Source organism: Chiroxiphia lanceolata, chromosome 2 (assembly GCF_009829145.1).
Source record: "Chiroxiphia lanceolata isolate bChiLan1 chromosome 2, bChiLan1.pri, whole genome shotgun sequence".
NCBI classification, from domain to species: Eukaryota; Metazoa; Chordata; class Aves; order Passeriformes; family Pipridae; genus Chiroxiphia; species Chiroxiphia lanceolata.
The window spans coordinates 115,679,779-115,697,367 of NC_045638.1; the positions used below are offsets into that span (position 1 = coordinate 115,679,779).

Genomic DNA, 17,589 nt, shown 5'->3' on the forward strand with positions numbered 1-17,589 from the left:
GTTTGATGTTCTGCTTCAGAATAGAAGGAATAACAGATGACAGAAAAACTTAGTGCTGTGTATTGGACAAATTATCTTATTAGTAGTATTTGTGGGTGAGACAAGCTAGTTCAAGTGATTGTGTCACAGCAATGGTACTTAATTTCAATAAAAGTATTCAACAACACTGTAAAATTAAGCTTTATGATAGTTCTCTAAATACTTAGGTTTGATCAAAGTGAATACTCAGTACCATATCCACATGGATATTCTAGTATCTTCTTTTTGCAGTCTTTTAAAAACTGCCTAACAGTCAAGCAGGTTCAGAAACAGCATATGGTCCCTTTGTTTTCCGAGATTCTTTGATGACTATTATGCCATCCTTAATTTCATCTGGTCTAATTTATTTTAAAACTATGTTTGTTGAAATAAAAAGCGATAACAGTTTGTACCAGAGGACCTAAAAAACACTCTCCTGGATGCAAAACAACAAGCCAGATGCCAATGTGGGGGAATAGAAAGATTGATCAGTGAAATATTCCCTCCTGACACTCATAACACATGAGTACCTGAATTCAAGCACCAATCTTGCAGGAAACCATTTAGGTTACTAATTCTGTGAACGCTGATTATCTGGTACTCTGTTAAAAATATTCACGGTACTTGTTTCAACATCTCACCTGTCGGTCATACCAGTCTCCTTCACCACAAGTATTAAAACAAAAAAAAAGTAAGTAAAATGTGATAGTACAAAAAAAGAAGTAAGTAAAATGTGTGGCTTGGGGTTTTGGGAGGGTGATAGAGAAGATGGAGGTTCACTACCAAAGCTCCACGTTCCTCTCTGCTCCCTTTCAAATGTGTTGTGACCTTACCCTTCCTTTGTCACCTAATGTGTCCATTGATCATTCTCACCTACTTTGTGCTTGATCTTAAAAGAGGCAGAGATAAATGTGAGCACAGTGTTGGACACATCATTAGACCCTGCTGAATTAAGTGGTAGACAGAGGGGCACTGTCTCCACAGTTCTAAATGTGTGCCCCCTCAGGAACATAGTTAGCATCAGACAACAACTACTCCCCTTTACATGCTCTTGAAGAATGGGTCATTGGTCTCCTAATTATCCATTAAGTCTCATGCAAACATGAATGATATGGTAGAAATATTATTTTCTTTGGTAGATCGCTTCTGTTTTCCTCAGTGAAAGACAAAGCTTAGTTTTACTACTTTCATCTTGTTTAATTATTTCTGCCATGCCACTTATTCAGACTAAACAATCTGTTCCATTTAACATCTCTGTTGCCCTACACTGTGCTTTCTCCAACTTATTTATATTTTATCTCATGTTTGCCATGTCACCTAAGAGATGTAAAAAAAAAAAAGACAAAGAAAAGCCTTCTGCCTAAACCACAGACATTATAAAGAAATGCCTAACTTTGAGACAGCACATGACCTTCCAATATAATTTCATCTCCTGAAATCCTCAGATTCTTTTGCTTAAGGCCTTCACTGTTCTGTTATGTCTGACTTAAATTATCTTGAATATGACTTAAGAACTGTAGCAGATCCAAAACTGTTGAAGGAGTAAATAAGAGCTCTGGATGCTCAGCATTCCCAAATACCCCTTCAAGCCCTTCTCTGACATTTGTATCAGGTAGTGGACACTATGAAAGTTTAGTCTGTATAAAAATAACTAAGCAGTAGCATCAAGGCATGAAAATTTGACTCGCTTCTTATAAACATACACTACACACTCATGAAGGTCAAGCTTCTCTTCCTTGTGAGGTTCTGCAAATGATCTCTACATGTTTTCCTCCAAACTGTCTCACCTCCTTGACAGTCTTTAGTTTTGGAAATACACAGCCCCTGAAAATGTTCTGTAGAGAAGGCCTGAAACGGGTCTGTCCATCTGTCATTAGGCTGGGGGGTGAACTATTACAGATTCTGTAATTTTCAGTCTCCTTCTAAAAGGATCTCATTTGAAATTACACCAAGTCTAGGATAGGTATCTTAACCATATTTTTGAAGGCAGCATGGAGCTTCATGGATCTGAGTCAGGTACCTGAAAAATTCTTGCACCAGTTGGGGCCTGATGTGGAACTTCTCAGACACTGGACTGCCATTCGACCTTTATTGTCTTGGTAGTGCTACCTGACACAAAGTAGTTATTACAAGTATATTTAAATACTTGCTTTCTAGTTCTTCTATAAATTGAAATTCAACTTTCCACTATATATGTCTAACATAGATCATCTAATATACTTACATTATATCAACCTCTCTGTGCTCCATTTCCCAGCATAGCCATGCCCTCTGTCTTTTCACTCCTTTTCCCACGGGTTGTGTCTTTTCCATGCCTGAAGGCTTACTCCTTTGAAATGGGATTTTATGTTTTATTTCCTGAATGTCCTACTTATTAAACCTTCCTTCCCAAACTTCCTTTGAAACCTTCTTGAGCCCTCTCTTAATCAGACAACAAGCATATGAATAATCTGCCCCAAACAGATTTTAAAGTTTCTGTGCAGAACAGTCAAGCCACTCTGTGGATTTTCTACAGAAGATTTTACCAAGAAATAAATTATATTAGATTATATTTCACTTGTAAACCATATTTGAATATAAACCTCCAGATGGCAAAGGTCAGGATTGTACATTAACCCTTTGAACTTGATATCCCCTTTGAAAGATGAAAGTTTGGCAGTAAATGGACTTACAAGTTTTTGAATTATTTTGCATTTAAATAATGGATTTCTTATTTTCATCCATCATTAACCTAATTGATCTCATTTAAACATGCAAATTGTGGCAGTGAACTTTCATGTTCACAGATATCATTCCTTATTGTTTACAGTAACTATCCTTTATGTTTCATTTGTTGCAAGCATTTGCTAATATGAACAGCTCAAAAAAGGATAATTGTACTTATTAACACAGTGCTTACATAATTATTGAGCTATATAATTAAATACAATAACTTCTTATTTAATTTTCATTCAATATGAAGAGATGTACATATACTGAAACTAGCTTTCAAATTGCATTCTTATTATTGCAATTTTTAACTGCATCTTACACTGGTAAATATAGAAATATCCCTCCTTTAAGGGAGATAGAATGAAAAGGTGATCCTCAAAGTATAGTAGTAACAGTGAGATATATTTATTGCCCGTATTAACATTCACAGTGGGATTCAAGAATAAATAAATAATAATAATAATAAAAAACCCAAACAGAAAACCCCAAACAAAAATCAAAACCTGTTTGGGTTGGTTGAGTATCACAACATGGGTGAGCCTTGAGTGGAAATCTGAATGTGTATAAAGGGTAAACTTATATAACACAGAGTCAACTGGAAGACATTGAAATTCTCTCATTCTTAAGGTCATAGCAGTCCTGCAGAACATATTAATTGAAAGAGAAAATCAGGAACACCACTCATATAGTTGACCTCTAAAGGATGGGAGCATCAGTTGAAGAAATGGTACCTCTCTTTCAGACTCAGGTAGCAAGAAAACACCCAGATTTTCCTCATGAGCTTCTAAAGGATCTAAACATCTTGAAAGTTTTCACTGAAGTGAAGGAAATCCCTGCTTGCTTAGGCTTACAGAGATTGTCTATGATCAGAGAGAGAGGCTTTGTGAGAGACCAAAGTCCTGACTGCACATCACACAGACAATACAGCCTTCTTGCTTTTTAAGCTGGAAAAAAAAAAAGTGGCTTTGATCAACAAGACCATTTAGGTTGGGAGATACAGAAACCCACTTGAAAAGTTGAGATCTAAGAACCTGAGGTCCTTTCCTCCTGTTCTGTACAGGTGGAGTACGCCCTGAAAACAATGCTGCCCAGTTGGTCAAGATTCTTGGTGGTATCTTATACCAACCAGCTGCTACCCTCCATCAACTCAGGGTGGGAAGTACACTTCATTGCTAAGGATAAAAGGACACATGTAAAAAAGATCCCTGGGACATACCAGTGCTGGAGCAAAACCCAGTACTCTTTAGTGTCTGAAGCCAAGACACCCACAGTCCTGATAAATCACTCAAAAAACCCCCCCAAAAACTGTTCTGGGTTTCCCTACTGTGGTCTATCATTCATATCTGGCTTTGTCCCATTATCAGAATGACTGATAAGAGATGACAGTCTGAGAATGACTTAGTGACTTCCAAAAGGCTGGGCCTAGGTAGCTGTATGATGTTGACAGGAGACTGTTCCCTCAATAAAAGAATACACAGCCTAAATGTGGCCAGTTTGCAGAGTTGAATATAAGGACTCTTGAAGAATTAAAGCATTAAAGCCATCAAAAGCATTAGGAGTATATCAGTTTGGAACAAAACAATTCTGCAATTCGGCTTCCTCAAAGGGAAATTTTCTTTTCCATTTGTTATCCACAGAATGCAATGGGATGAGCCGTGCCAGAGAATGTGCCGCTGCATCTGTGCCTCCATGCTACTCTTGAAAGAAAGCTAAAGCTTGGGATATTGGCCACCTTCCACAAATTCCAGAGGTCTCTGAGGTATCACAGTTCCCAAACACTCAAGTTATACTAAGATAAAATGGTTATAGCAAGAAAGCAAATCATGCTCGTTTGGAATAGAGAACCGCAAAGCCCTGGATGCGTAAATGCAAAGTTCTTTGTGGCCCTAGGGAATTATGCCCTTGGAAAACCCGTGTCTTTTCACTGGATCAGAAGTTACAGAATTGTGTGGTTAAACTCACTGACTAAAGTTATCACTAGATAGACAATGGTAAATTCAAATCTCATAAGCATTCCAACTATTTTCACTCCTTACTCAACATCCAGTCTATCTCTGTTTGAGTTGGCCTAAACATTTTGCGGCCCTGTTAAATGAAAAATTGCAAGGCTGTGACACCTTATAATCCTAGTTAGTAAACCATTTTCTGTCCATACAAAGACTGAAGGAGTGTGTAATCACACCAAATGTCCCCAAATTTACTTTTAGCCCAAATGTCTTTCAGGGTGTCACACAGTGTAATGAAGAGATGGTCGCGAGCAAATGAGAATGATCAACAATGCTGTTTACTGGTCAGAAACCAAAAAGCCAAGCATCAGTGAAGGAAATTTCATTTAAGTCTCATATTTTCTTCACTTTGGGAAAATGTGTTCTCTGCTTAGACAGTACAAGCTACTTCCAAAAAAGGGAAATGTGCCTTTTTTCCTAAAGTTATGTGTGCTACTTAACTCTGGGGTAGTTCTGGGAGACATACCACAAGCTAAGAAAATAAAATAATAACAATTAAAATAATAATTCTGAAGCGAAGGAAAAAAGGAGATATCCCAAAGTGCAAAAGCAACACTGTTTTTTAAGCACAAAGTTGGGGAAAATAACTGAATTAAGTAAAAAGAAGGGAGCAAAAGAAAATTAAAATCTTATATCAGTTGAACAGCTTCAAAGAGACAAATTGCCAAACAGTTGAAAGAAAATGAATATGTGATGCATATTTTACTCATTTACAGTACAGAAGGGCCATATGTAGGCCACAGGCAAAACTGTTCCTTCCTCCTCACCCCCCTCATCAGAGATAAGAGGTGTCCCATTTTGTGTGCTTCTGCATGGGCACACATCTGGCCCTTGTGAGCTACAAAAAGACAGGAAGCCCAGGCTGAGTCATCCTGAAGAGCCACCTACTGTATTTAACATGTGACTAATTCATTAGAATTGAACATTAAGACTTAAGGAAGACATTTTTTTTTCTCTAAATACTGTTCTGATGGGCAACTCTAAGTGTTTTAGGCATGTGTCATAGACAAAGAGTCAAGCAGTCCACTCTGCACGACCCTTCTCTTGCCTTCATTTGTAATGCCTTTTTTGGCATAGTACTATATGAATGTACACTACAATATATACTATTTAATGTCTTATATTTTCACATATTCACACACATTTTTACTCATTTTTGTTCATAATGTGCAATTCTAGAAACTCTTTTCCAAGAAAAACTTGAAACCAGCCAAGTAAAGAGAATGAGCTAAACTCTCTCGGTGAGCACCGGGTAATGTAGTTCTTTGATAAAATTACACTGCTTTACACCAGCAGAAATTCCAGATCCCTGTTGTCATCAGAGTAACTTCCATTTGTTGCTACATCTGGAATCAGAGTAGCACACTGTTGTTAGACACACTCACATATACACTGTGCTCTACATGGCTGCACAAGTGCACAGCTGATCTGCTGATCTGTAGTCTGCAGCACTCAGGGTCCTTTGTTTACTTAATGCAAAATCAATAAGTTTATTTCCAGGACAGTAATTCCAGCATTCTCTTGAAATAGCTGCCTAATTTTAAAGTCAAGTTCAGATGCTCGCTGCAAAAGAATCTAATAACCACCCACAAAAGAAGAAACCGCCTATCAGAAGAACATGTTGGAACAGCCTGCAGAAAGCTATAGACTTGTCAGACCAACAATTCACTGCACATCTGTGTCTGCCAACATGGAATTTACTCAAAATTGCCTCTCTAGACACTTCTTTACATAACACATATTTAGCTTATTAGTGCTGTCATTTGGGAGTGTGGTCAGCTTTTGAGCAAAATCTCACCGAGTCCATTAGCTGGGATTGCATCACAGCTGCCATTTTAGGATCACAATGATTAGGTTTGAAGTTCAAATGATTTGATTTCACTTTAAAGCTTCAAAAGCAGCCTCTGGGGTAGATTTACGCAATTAATTTTTACTGAGGTCTGCTGGGTAATTCACTGTAGTCAGAGAATCTTCACTAAGGTAAGGTAATTACCACTGGGTAATTTTACAGCACTCTGTTCAGTACGAAGCAACGTGTTGGCTGACCTGCTCAGATAAGACCTGGAAAAAAGTGAAGATGCTGCTTTTGGGAATCCAAATGTGCATGAGACACTGAGGAGGGATGAGAAGGACTCACTCGCTTCCCAGATGTGGACCAGAAGCTGTACATGCCCTCAAAATGTCTTTTCAGGAGGGTGCATGAGGACTTACAATCTCGTAAATGTTGTACTGAGAAGCTTTCAAAATTGAAGTACAGTACCCATGATTCTTTAAAACAGGAACAAAGAACGCAGCCTTTGTTTGGTTTGAACACAGAAGTAAACAATGAAATTAAACATCCCTTTGAGATTTGTATTTATCACTTACAAGAAACACTTCCTAATAATCAGTGGCAGCTAGGCTGACAAGCAGACTTCAGAGCAAAACCAGAGGGGATACAAGTCTATTTTAGGTTTACTATTGACAGTAAGGGTCAGAGGAAAAATAAACTCAGCAAGCAGTGTCATGCTACCACAAACCTCTGCTGGCCAAGCAGAAACTAAATTACTACCAAACATTTCAGCACGACAGAAACACTTGGGCAATTGGGCTGCCCTGCAGAGCACAGAGCACAACCTACACAAGAACAAGATTAAGCAGAAGTGAGATGCAACACAAATTAGTAACAGAGAAATCAAAAGATTGGAGGAGCTAATTATCCCATACTCTGGAGTGGGGTACATTGTGCTTACCCCTATTATTTTAATATTTCAAGTCTGCAAAATTAATCTGGAAAGTCCTGTGAAAACAAGGATTGATCATACTCTCCTTCAATATATCCCCCTTTTAGTTGATATAGATAATATCAACTACTAGACTGAACTTTAAGAACAAAAAAAAAGAGCAGCAGAAGGATTTATATGCTATTTCTGTCACATACATTTTATTATATATTATAAGTATATAATAAAAGAAAATAAAAATATTTTTATTGTAGAAGTTAATCCTCAGCTTCATTTCATGTACTGTAGTACTTCTGGGGAAAGCTGATTTGATTGCTGTATCACACTAATAAAAACTAAAATTTGTGTAAGGGGAAGAAGAGACAATAAAGCATATTCCATATCAATATTGCTTCTGATGGCTTTCATTTTGTTAAGTTTACTTCCTACTACAGCTAATGATAAAAGCTGCTGTGTGGACTCAAAGGTACCTCTATCTACATCTCTCCATGGACTAATTACAAATATCTGTTCCATATAGTCTCAGCATCTAAGACAGATTTAATTTTATTCTACCTTTCACTAGGCATAAATAAAAACCTGTCATTCCAACCACTATTTTATTTTCCTTTTTCTCTATCTATCATCCTCTGGATGCAAACACAATCCTCTAATTCTCACTGTTCTGTTGTTTTCCTATTCTTTGTGGGTTTGTTTGTTTGTTTGTTTTGATGGAGCCACAAATGTTTTGTCCATTGTCAGGGGCCAGTTGCTTGAAACAAAGAACACTTTTCAAATTTCAAGCATAATTATACAGGACAGAAATGGCCAGACAAGTTCTTAGTGATGATACACTGCTAATTCATAGGGAGCATCCATGTACAACAAATAAAATTTTTCAGATTTTAAGAAGGTGTTTAAAAATCAAGTGCAATTCTAGTGGGTGATACCTCATCATTGTTCATCTGTTCTCTGCCAAAATGATGCTCACCTGTGCTGTTCTGCTTGGCCATTTTAAGGTACTTGATTATCATTCTCCTATAGTTCTCTGCTCATTGGATACATCTCTGGGGCACTCAGAACAAGTGCCCTACTTGTGGCAATGCCACACTACTTGGTTGTAATTTTGGAGCCTGCGGATTAACAAATTCTCCTGACTTTTCTCATGAAGTCCCATAACTCCTCTCTTTTGCCAGCACTACTTTGAGCTGCTGCAAGGTGACACTGAGGATATATATTGGGTCAGGTTCACTGGGTGCTGTGAGCCTGCTTCTCATTAATACAAACAGGATGTCTCTGTATGTTTGAAGTCTTATGGATTGATGGAAGAAAGCACATTCCAGTGACTGCAGTAACACCCATAGTGATGGTGAGCAACACCAGGAGAATAAAATCAAAGGGCCCAGTTCCAGTGCAATGTGCTCCATTCAGTGTATTTGGGATTGCTCTAGTAAATAATTTTTCTCCTCTTTTTTCATTCAAGGCTCTCTGATGAACCACATCAGCAGTTCCTTGAATCTTCTTCTCTTTTTAAAAAGCTTCCTTTTGAAACTTGCCCAGCATTAAGACTTCTGTGTATGTTAACCATGGAGATGTAGGTGGTAAGGAAAAGGACGATAATAGGGTGTTCTTACTCTCCTTGTCACCAAATAGAATACTTTCTCTACAGCTTTAAGTGGTAGTTCCACCCTCTCTTCTAAACTTCAGTTTCTTTTGGCATATTTCTTACTTCTCTTTCCACGTATGATGGCTCTATGTAAGTGCTGGAGAGTATTAAATTGCTTGGTGGAAAATTAATGGAGCAAGGAGGAATGATAGAGAACAATCACTTATGCACTGTGGCTTTTGATAAGTTGGCAGTCTGAGTGGGCAATAACATGCAGCACATGAGTAATTGTAAATTACTCAAATTGCAGTTTGGCCTTTTCCAGAGAACTTCAGTGAACCCAGAGAAGAGAGAAAAGGGTCTTGTTCAAAACATGAAGCAACAGGTGCAGAGGAAGATGCACCTCACAGCTATTTAGCAAGGTAGTGTCTTGCTACCAAGGGTGTAAACTGGAAGGGAACAAAAAATATTCAAGAAGCTTTATATATGGCTTCTTTGCCTTATGATGCTCATGCAAAGCAGAACCCTGCCTTTACCTTCAGTCACATTACATTGCAGCCACCATGGCTAAATTTAAACCTTGTGTAGCTTGTGCCCTATTTCTATATCTACTTTTCCATTCAGTTTGGTTCATCTCCTGTGGTGGAACACCTTGAGCAGGGCACTGAAAGAAGAGCAAGACATTTGGAAGCGAAGGCACGAGCAAGTTCAGTGGCTGATGGTTGTGCAATGTAGAATTCAAGGAAATAAAGCTGGTAAGGATTCACATCTCCAGCACAGATGCATTTGAACACGTTAAGGGAGGTGTTTAACAGCCATTTGGTGAAGAAAGGCTCTGACCTCCCTCAGTAAAATGATGGGTAGAATGTTTCAGAAAACATTTTTATCACGTATGCTAAAATTTTAGCACGTATGCTAATCCATATATTCTTCATTTTCAGACTTTTGTGCAGATGGCATTTTTAGCAAAATTGTCAGCTTCCATGCATCAAGGGCTTTTGCCATCACTGCATTTCACATGTGCTACATGTCTTAAATGCTTATAGAAATATCCCTGTTTGGAGACAAGTTACATATGCCAGCAGTCCTTGACATGGTATCTTGGGAACTAGTTGCAGTTACCGAATGCTTGTCTGCTTTATGGACAACCCTGTCTGCTTTATAACAGGTTGATTACACCTACCCTAGAAACAGATTCATGAAAGGTCTGCTCCCTTCCCCTGTTCTGACATTATTTTGCAGGTGTCTGGTTTTGCCAGCTGGCAGTGAGATGCACAGGTATTCTGCAGAAATCCAAATAGTTGCACCCTGAAGAATGGTGGACGTTATGCAAGTGTATAGGAAAATGTCAGCTGATGGTGAAAAGGTGTTCTCTTGAGACTCTCACAGTTTTTAAGTGAAAAGAAACATTGACTCAAAGGACAACATGACTTCAGAGTAGGGCACACAGAGAAAAAGGCAGGTTCATTCAACTTTGAAACAATGCACTATGGAAAACATCAGGTCAGAAATGCTATTTGAAAAAAAAAAGCCAGTATATAAAGATACAAAACAACTGAAATTTGGATTATCTAGACTAATATCCTGTGCAGACCAAGCCTAAAAATAAATTCTTAAGGGCCTTTCCTCCTGGACTTGTTATTAACAACATTACAGAGTTTCATTGGTAGAATTCAACATTATTGAGGTAATCTGCTGCAAACTTTGCTTATCTATACCCTTGTTTCAAGTTTCTAGATACTTTCAAGGAAAACTGGGAACTAGGAAGTTCTTGATGTTTAATAACATTTTCACATCGCTTCAATGATAAACAAAACAGACAAATGCATTTTCTCTCAACTATTTCTCAAAGCAAACCAAGAACTTAGTCCCACTGGTAAAGCTTTCATTAAACTTTTTAGAGTAACTCCTGTAAAAATAAAATAAAACCCCCCAAACCAACCAAACTAATATAAACCACAGAATCTGGCTAAAAGAAAGACGTTGTCTGTCCGCACGATGGCAGAGAATTTTCCCCTGGTAGAAACTCTGAATCAAAGCAGAACTACGAAAGCAAGCACTTATAACATGTATTACTTACAGTGTATTTCTAGAACCTGCATTGCTATCTGAGGTGTCGAGTTTAGGGACTCGTGATCTACTCTGCAACTTACAACTGCACCATCATCACTGCGATCCGCTAAGAAATCCAGCGTGCTGCTGACTGTGAATGTTTTGCGGTTTGCATCTTCCTCTTTTAGATACTGAACATCTGAAAGAAAGAACAAACAAATGGTTTTCTCGCCGATATTTTTAGGAAAAGTGGTACCAGCATTAGACAGCTAAATTATCTATCAGACTTGTGGAAAAAAACCCAAACATGTCTTTTCTATCTGCATCGATCTCTTTGATATAAAAGTAATGAGGCTGTAGTTATTCCTCATTTTCTGTCATTGTCGTATCAACAGATTGAAAGAGAAAGTTTTAAAATTGGTTCCATGATACTGCATTCAAACAAATTCCATCCACTTTTATCTCCTAAATGTTTAGGACTAAATTTGATATAAACGTTCTCTGCAGGTCATCAGAAAACAATGTGGTCTCCTCCTACCCTCATTATCCTACATATTCACAGTGCAACTGAATATTAAACCTTCTAAGTTCATGTTTACAGTCTTTCACAATAATGTAATATATGAATATTACTGAAGGCATGTGCATGTAGTTAGATTAATCCTGTGCTTACTTTATTCCTTGCTTATTCTATTATTTCAGTAGAATTATGCTAATTTATGAATAAAACTAAACCAAGGTATAGTCATCAGTGGTTATGAACAACTGTAAATAGAGCATGTCATAGTATTTACTGGAATCTACAGACAAGTCTCAAGAAGACAAGAAATAAAATTACTTCAGAGACCTCACACTGACTGTTTTATATCCAATTCTAAATTGACCTATTGCTTTTGTGCAGATTCAGTTAAAAATCCGACAGTTTTCAGCCCAGGGACTAGAGAGCAGGGAGTCTACATCTCTGTTTAAGAAGTATCAACTCAGCTCAAAGTTAAGGTTCAAATTCAGAACATTTCATTGTAGGACATACACGCTAGAACTGAAGATCCAAATATTTATGCTAAAATATTTTAATGTTTTAACTGCAACGTGAGATCTTCTCAAACATACTTTAGAGTTGTTTTACTTGGTTTCCAGCTACTTATAATACTTATTGATCTTAGCTCATTTCAGAAAAATGCTAAGCTTGTTATATTGATTTATTGCAATGAAAGCTTGAAAAGACATACATATATAAATACTTAAACATATATATAAAATTACACTGAGATTGCATATATCCTCTGTGTCCTGAAAAAAAGTGAGAGTTTCTGTTTTACAAATTGTACTAAATCCCACTAGAGAAGAAGATGACCTGAATAAAATTTCCATGAAATATCAATTTTAGAAAGCAAATCTTCAATGGCTTAAGCTACACCTTTTTAGATTAAAAATACCTCTGATATCAGAAAGGCAGTCTTTTTCATTGTCTCCAGACAGATGAAAACACCATGAAGTTATAGAATTTCCATTTTCCCCTAAGAAATAATTATTTCTTGTATTTTTTCTGCCTGTTTGCTGCTAAACTTTAAAAGATTTCAATTTCTGCCATGGTCACTACTAATGTTTAGAGACAAGTAGATGAAGGAAATATTGACAGGGCTAAAGCAAAATTATTATAATCAAACAACAAACGTCTTCACTAATATTTAAAGCAAACACATGAGCTTTTGTTCCCAGAGTTAGGATTCCAGATTTAACAATAAGCACTTGTAAAGACAGCCTTCTGCTTATAAGCAATGTACACATGCCTTTGCTTACTGTCTTCAGGTAGAGGACAGAAGGCCCCTGAAAACAACAGCAACTTTAATTTTAGTGAGAGGTTGTGAATTCTTAATCCTGTAGAAAAACAAAAGCAGTTAATTTCCTAGAAGTCTTTCTCTAGGTATCTATGGTTTGGAAGAGTTCAACTCTTGAGTTAACCACCTCTATAAAAAGGGCAGTGATGCTATTCTATAAACCGTTGACATCCTCATCAACAGAAATAATTAGCTTGTCCTCCTCATCAGCTGTATTTTCTCAGATGTTTCTTCATAGCAAAATGAAGGTGGGATTGTGGCGTGTGCTACTTGAATGTAAGCCCACCTGGATGTAAAAGCACTGGAGATCACATACTGGGTATGTTACCACTCAGAATATTTACCCAGGATTTTTACCAGAATTTTTAAATATGTCAGTTGTAGTCCATTGTTTTGTTTATTTTCTTGCTCTTTCCTAACACTCCCTTGAAAAAAGGTTAAAAAAAAAAATCCATTACAAGAGCACTTTCTCTGGAAAAAACCATAATGGAACAGGTTGGAGGATGGTTAAATACAGAGTAGCTTTACAGAGGAGGAACTAAGGGTCTTGAGGACAAGTTGAACATTAGAAAACAGTGTGCCTTTGCAGGGCTGAAAGCTAAAAAATAACTGTCTTGCATTAATAATAGCACAGCCAGAAAGTCAAGGGAAGTGATTCTTCTCCTCTATTTAGGACTTGTGTGACTGCATCCAGAGCACCAGGCCCAGCTTGGGGCCTTCCAGTAAAAAAAAATATGTCAACAACCCTGAGCAGGTTCAGCCAAAACCACGGAGATGGCCAGTGGAGAGAGCACACAATGCACAAGGACAGCTTAAGATAGTTGAGATTGACTAGCCTGAGGAAGAGAAGACTAAAACCAGATCAAAAAAAGTACCTAATGCATGGTAAAAAGAAGAAAAGGAAAAGCCAGAGTTCTCTCAGAGGTGCATAGCGAAAGCTGAGGGCGAATTCTGATTATGTATCATGAAATATCTACATACAATGAAAATGCTCCACAAAAAGGGCTTTAAAATGCTGAAATATCTTGCCCAGACAGGCTATGGAGTCTCTGTCCTGGGAGATTTTTCAAAACTGAACAAGAGAAGGCCTTTAGCCACCTGATCTAACCTTTGAACAGAGGCTGGGCCATATGAAAAATCTGAGCCAATTATGGCCCTGCTTCTGTGACTCTGTTAGAGAGGTGCACATACATAGATATGCTTTTATTAACTAATACTGGTTTATATCTCATAAGTACACATGGTTGATAGTGAAAATAATAAATGGAAATGATGAAACGTCTTCATTCATCCATTGTTCATTAGAAGCTATTTATAAGAGCACAAACCTGTAACATTCACATAGAAACACTCGTCTTTTAAAAAGACAGTATTTCTGTTTTTACATGGCAGATGTAATTTCTTTTTATATTTAAACTCAAGTTCAGACATGAGATGGTTCTTTTATCTAAAAAAATTTCATATTTGATTTAGAGGTGCATCAAGACAAAATGTTCAGTGCCTCTCTGAATTCTTTGTGTATACTACAGATATATAAACTAATTCAAAATATCTTAATCTGTTGTAACAAAATAAACTTCTTTATTTTTGAAGCCTAACTTTGCTGAGAAAAAAAAATCTATTGAAAATATTCCTGAAACCTAAAAATAATTTTTTATATAACATTGTTGAAACAGCAGGTAACAAGTTCTGTTGATAAAATAGGTAATTTCAAAATGAAAAATATGCATTTATCTTCTCTGGTATTTTTCCTTTTGATAATCCTCCAGAAATGTCACCAGAATGATACAGTGCTGATCACTTTGTTAGGCTGGTGCAGGTATGAGTGACAGAATGCTAAAATAAAAGGTGTGGTACCCAGTGCTTCACATTCAGTCCCTCTCATCACTAACACTTACTTTATCAAAGAGTATTCCTTTACCAGATGATGATTCCTTTTTTGAGTAATAGCAGTGGAGCTACAATTTTAGAATGGCTTTTTTCCCCTTTGGTGCAACTCTGATCTCGATGCATCATTTATATTCGTTTGCACCATGTATAATACACTGTAACACAATTGGATTTACTGGTGCTAGACAGAAGAACTCCTAACCTTTAATGTCAGCTGCATTAGCATATAATTTCATATCTATTTTCTCAGATTTATCATTTCACCTTTTACACTGTACAAAGCTAATGTAACTTCTGCTGATGCCACTGCAGACCGCTTAGGTTATTTTATTTCTAACCTTTGTGAAATGGCAATGTGCTCTTCAGAAGACCTAGAAAACTAAACTGAAATGAATTTGCACAGTACTTTCCTCTGATTTCTGGTTGTTGGTTTTTTTTTCCCCCCTTTACTGTTCTTTTTCATACATTTTTTTTGTTCCTTCCTCACTCTCTGTTTTTTTAAAAAAATTCTCTTTAGGAATTCTTGAGAAGAGCAAAATAGTTAAAGAGTCAATTGCTTGCTGGCTTCAATTACATGTCAGTTGAAGAAAGGCAAGATTCTTACACCAGATTTTAAAATATAATTTTTAAAATAAAATCTTTTCAAATGTGTTGCCTTGTTGTTAGGCCAACTGTATCAGTGTTTCCCTTAAAGTATTGACACTGTTTGGAGTGATTTCTAATCTCTACATGCCTTGAATATATATATTCATCCTGTCAACTTTTCTGGATGACAGAATCTATATTGTGCCATGTGTATTTGCTGTGCTGGTAAATTCTTCTTTTTAATTACATTTGATTAGGTGCTGCATTTCTTTCATCAACTTCCTCAAACTGACAAAAGAATTGTTCTCCATTTCCTCATTTTCTATCCTTGTTGCAAATGTTCAAACACATTTCCAGTTATCCCAGTCTAAAATTCTTGTTTCTTTTAACACTATTCTCATTTTCATTGGAAATACAAAGACACTTCTCAAATAGACTGGATTCCTTATACAATCCACTGTAATCTGATTTATTTACTAATTTTGTATCCCAGCTCTGGTTTTGCACATTGAACTGTGGTAGAGAACAGTAAAGGAAGATAAATGGATTCTGCAATTAATGCCGTAACTTTTCTTGAGGCAGTTTATTGAGCTAACAAAATCCAAAATATTAGACAAATATGAGACAAAACAGATAATAGTGTTGGTTTGGTTTTTTTGTGGTGTTTGTTTGTTTGTTTTTAAAGCTACACAGCAAAAGTGGATTTTTAATCATTTATTTATCTGGTCTTATAGCAGAATGAATAGAGGTGACACAAATAAATGTCAATACCTTATCCTTTTTATTTATCTACTTTATAATGGGCACATCAATTGGCTTACAGATGTGACTGAGCCTTCTGCTGCAGGAAGCTCTCTTCACTCACTCATTCACCAATAAGGATTTAAAACTATCTCAGCATTGATAAGAATATGGACTAGAAAACTAAGTTCTAAGCAAAGAACCTACAAAGTGAAAGAGAAGATAGAAAAGAAATAAATAGATTTTATATGCAGCTCTTTCCTAGCTTGCTGCATTCTCAAAGGCAAATCCTTGCTGTCAGCTTTGGTTTTAGTCATCACCGACTTTTCAGCTCCAGCAGACTTTGTTCAACTCCTCCTAGTCCCTGTGAGGTTTTCCTGATCACCTTTAAAGTCCACCACCTTTAAAGACCACCACCATCCTTGCCTCAGCTGTAGATTCCCAGTTTCCCAGATGAGATTCCCTCAATTGCTGCATCCTGACTTTTCCTCACCAGAGCAGGCCCCATAGCTCCCCTATGGAAAGTGCAATCTCCTGTCTCCTCCAGATGGTCCTGCCTCACCTGGTCACTTTATTTTCAGGGGTGTAATAAATAACATAACTAAATCTGGCAACCGACTGCATCAGACATACCTCATATTAGAATGGCAAAGAGCAATGGAAAGGTAAAACATCAGGGGTGAGTGGTGTGACTGTGATAACAATAATCCACAAAACATCTTTCTATCAAGCCTCACAGTTGAGTTTATTATGCTGAACAGAGTTCTGAGCAATTCAAAACATCAGTTTTTACCGTTTGAAGAAACAATAAAAAGATGCTTATATGGCCATTTACAAGCAATTACCTTGTCTATGTACTATCACCTGTTCATTTAATGACTCAACATGAGAAAGTTTACAAACACAAATTAAAAAACATAATTCTAAAGAATGCATAGTTTTGGCAACTGGACCAAATTACACCAAAGTCCTTTTAAATACCTTTAACTTCTTTGTCGTTCTTGAACCATCTGATATCAGCTGCTGGTTTACTACCAGATGTCTTGCAAGTGAGCTGCATCCTCTCTCCCTCCATAACTGGTGAGGTAAATCCAGTAATTTGTGGCTTCTCAGGAACACCTAACAAGCAAACAAGCAAAATGTCTCTGATAGAGTCAGCTACTGCCATGAGTACGTGACCATCTTAAAGTTCACGTCTTCATATGCTCTAAATTCTGGAAACAGGATAATTAATTCCTTATGCCTTGTCAGTGAAGGCTTTTTCTTATTGTAAATAAACTATCAATCTGAACAGAAGTTGATTCTAAATAAAGAAAGAAAACAGAAATTAACCTGGTTTTCCAAGAGAAACAGATTGCATTTTAATAAATATCTTATCTATGTATATTCTGCATGCTGGTCTAGTCTGACTTGTTATAATGGTTAAACCACTCTGCATA

General features: G+C 37.0%; 1 protein-coding gene across 3 annotated transcripts in view; it reads right to left on the reverse strand.

Annotated features, from left to right (window-relative positions):
• Positions 1 to 17,589, reverse strand: part of CADM2 (cell adhesion molecule 2) — a 607,683-nt gene that overhangs the window by 104,148 nt on the left and 485,946 nt on the right. For all 3 annotated transcript variants that reach the window (XM_032678665.1, XM_032678663.1, XM_032678664.1), the window contains 2 exons: positions 17,132 to 17,269; positions 11,125 to 11,295 (listed from right to left, as the gene is read on the reverse strand). In XM_032678665.1, the coding sequence (XP_032534556.1) occupies positions 11,125 to 11,295; positions 17,132 to 17,269 (309 nt within the window). The remainder of the gene's footprint in view (positions 1 to 11,124; positions 11,296 to 17,131; positions 17,270 to 17,589) is intronic.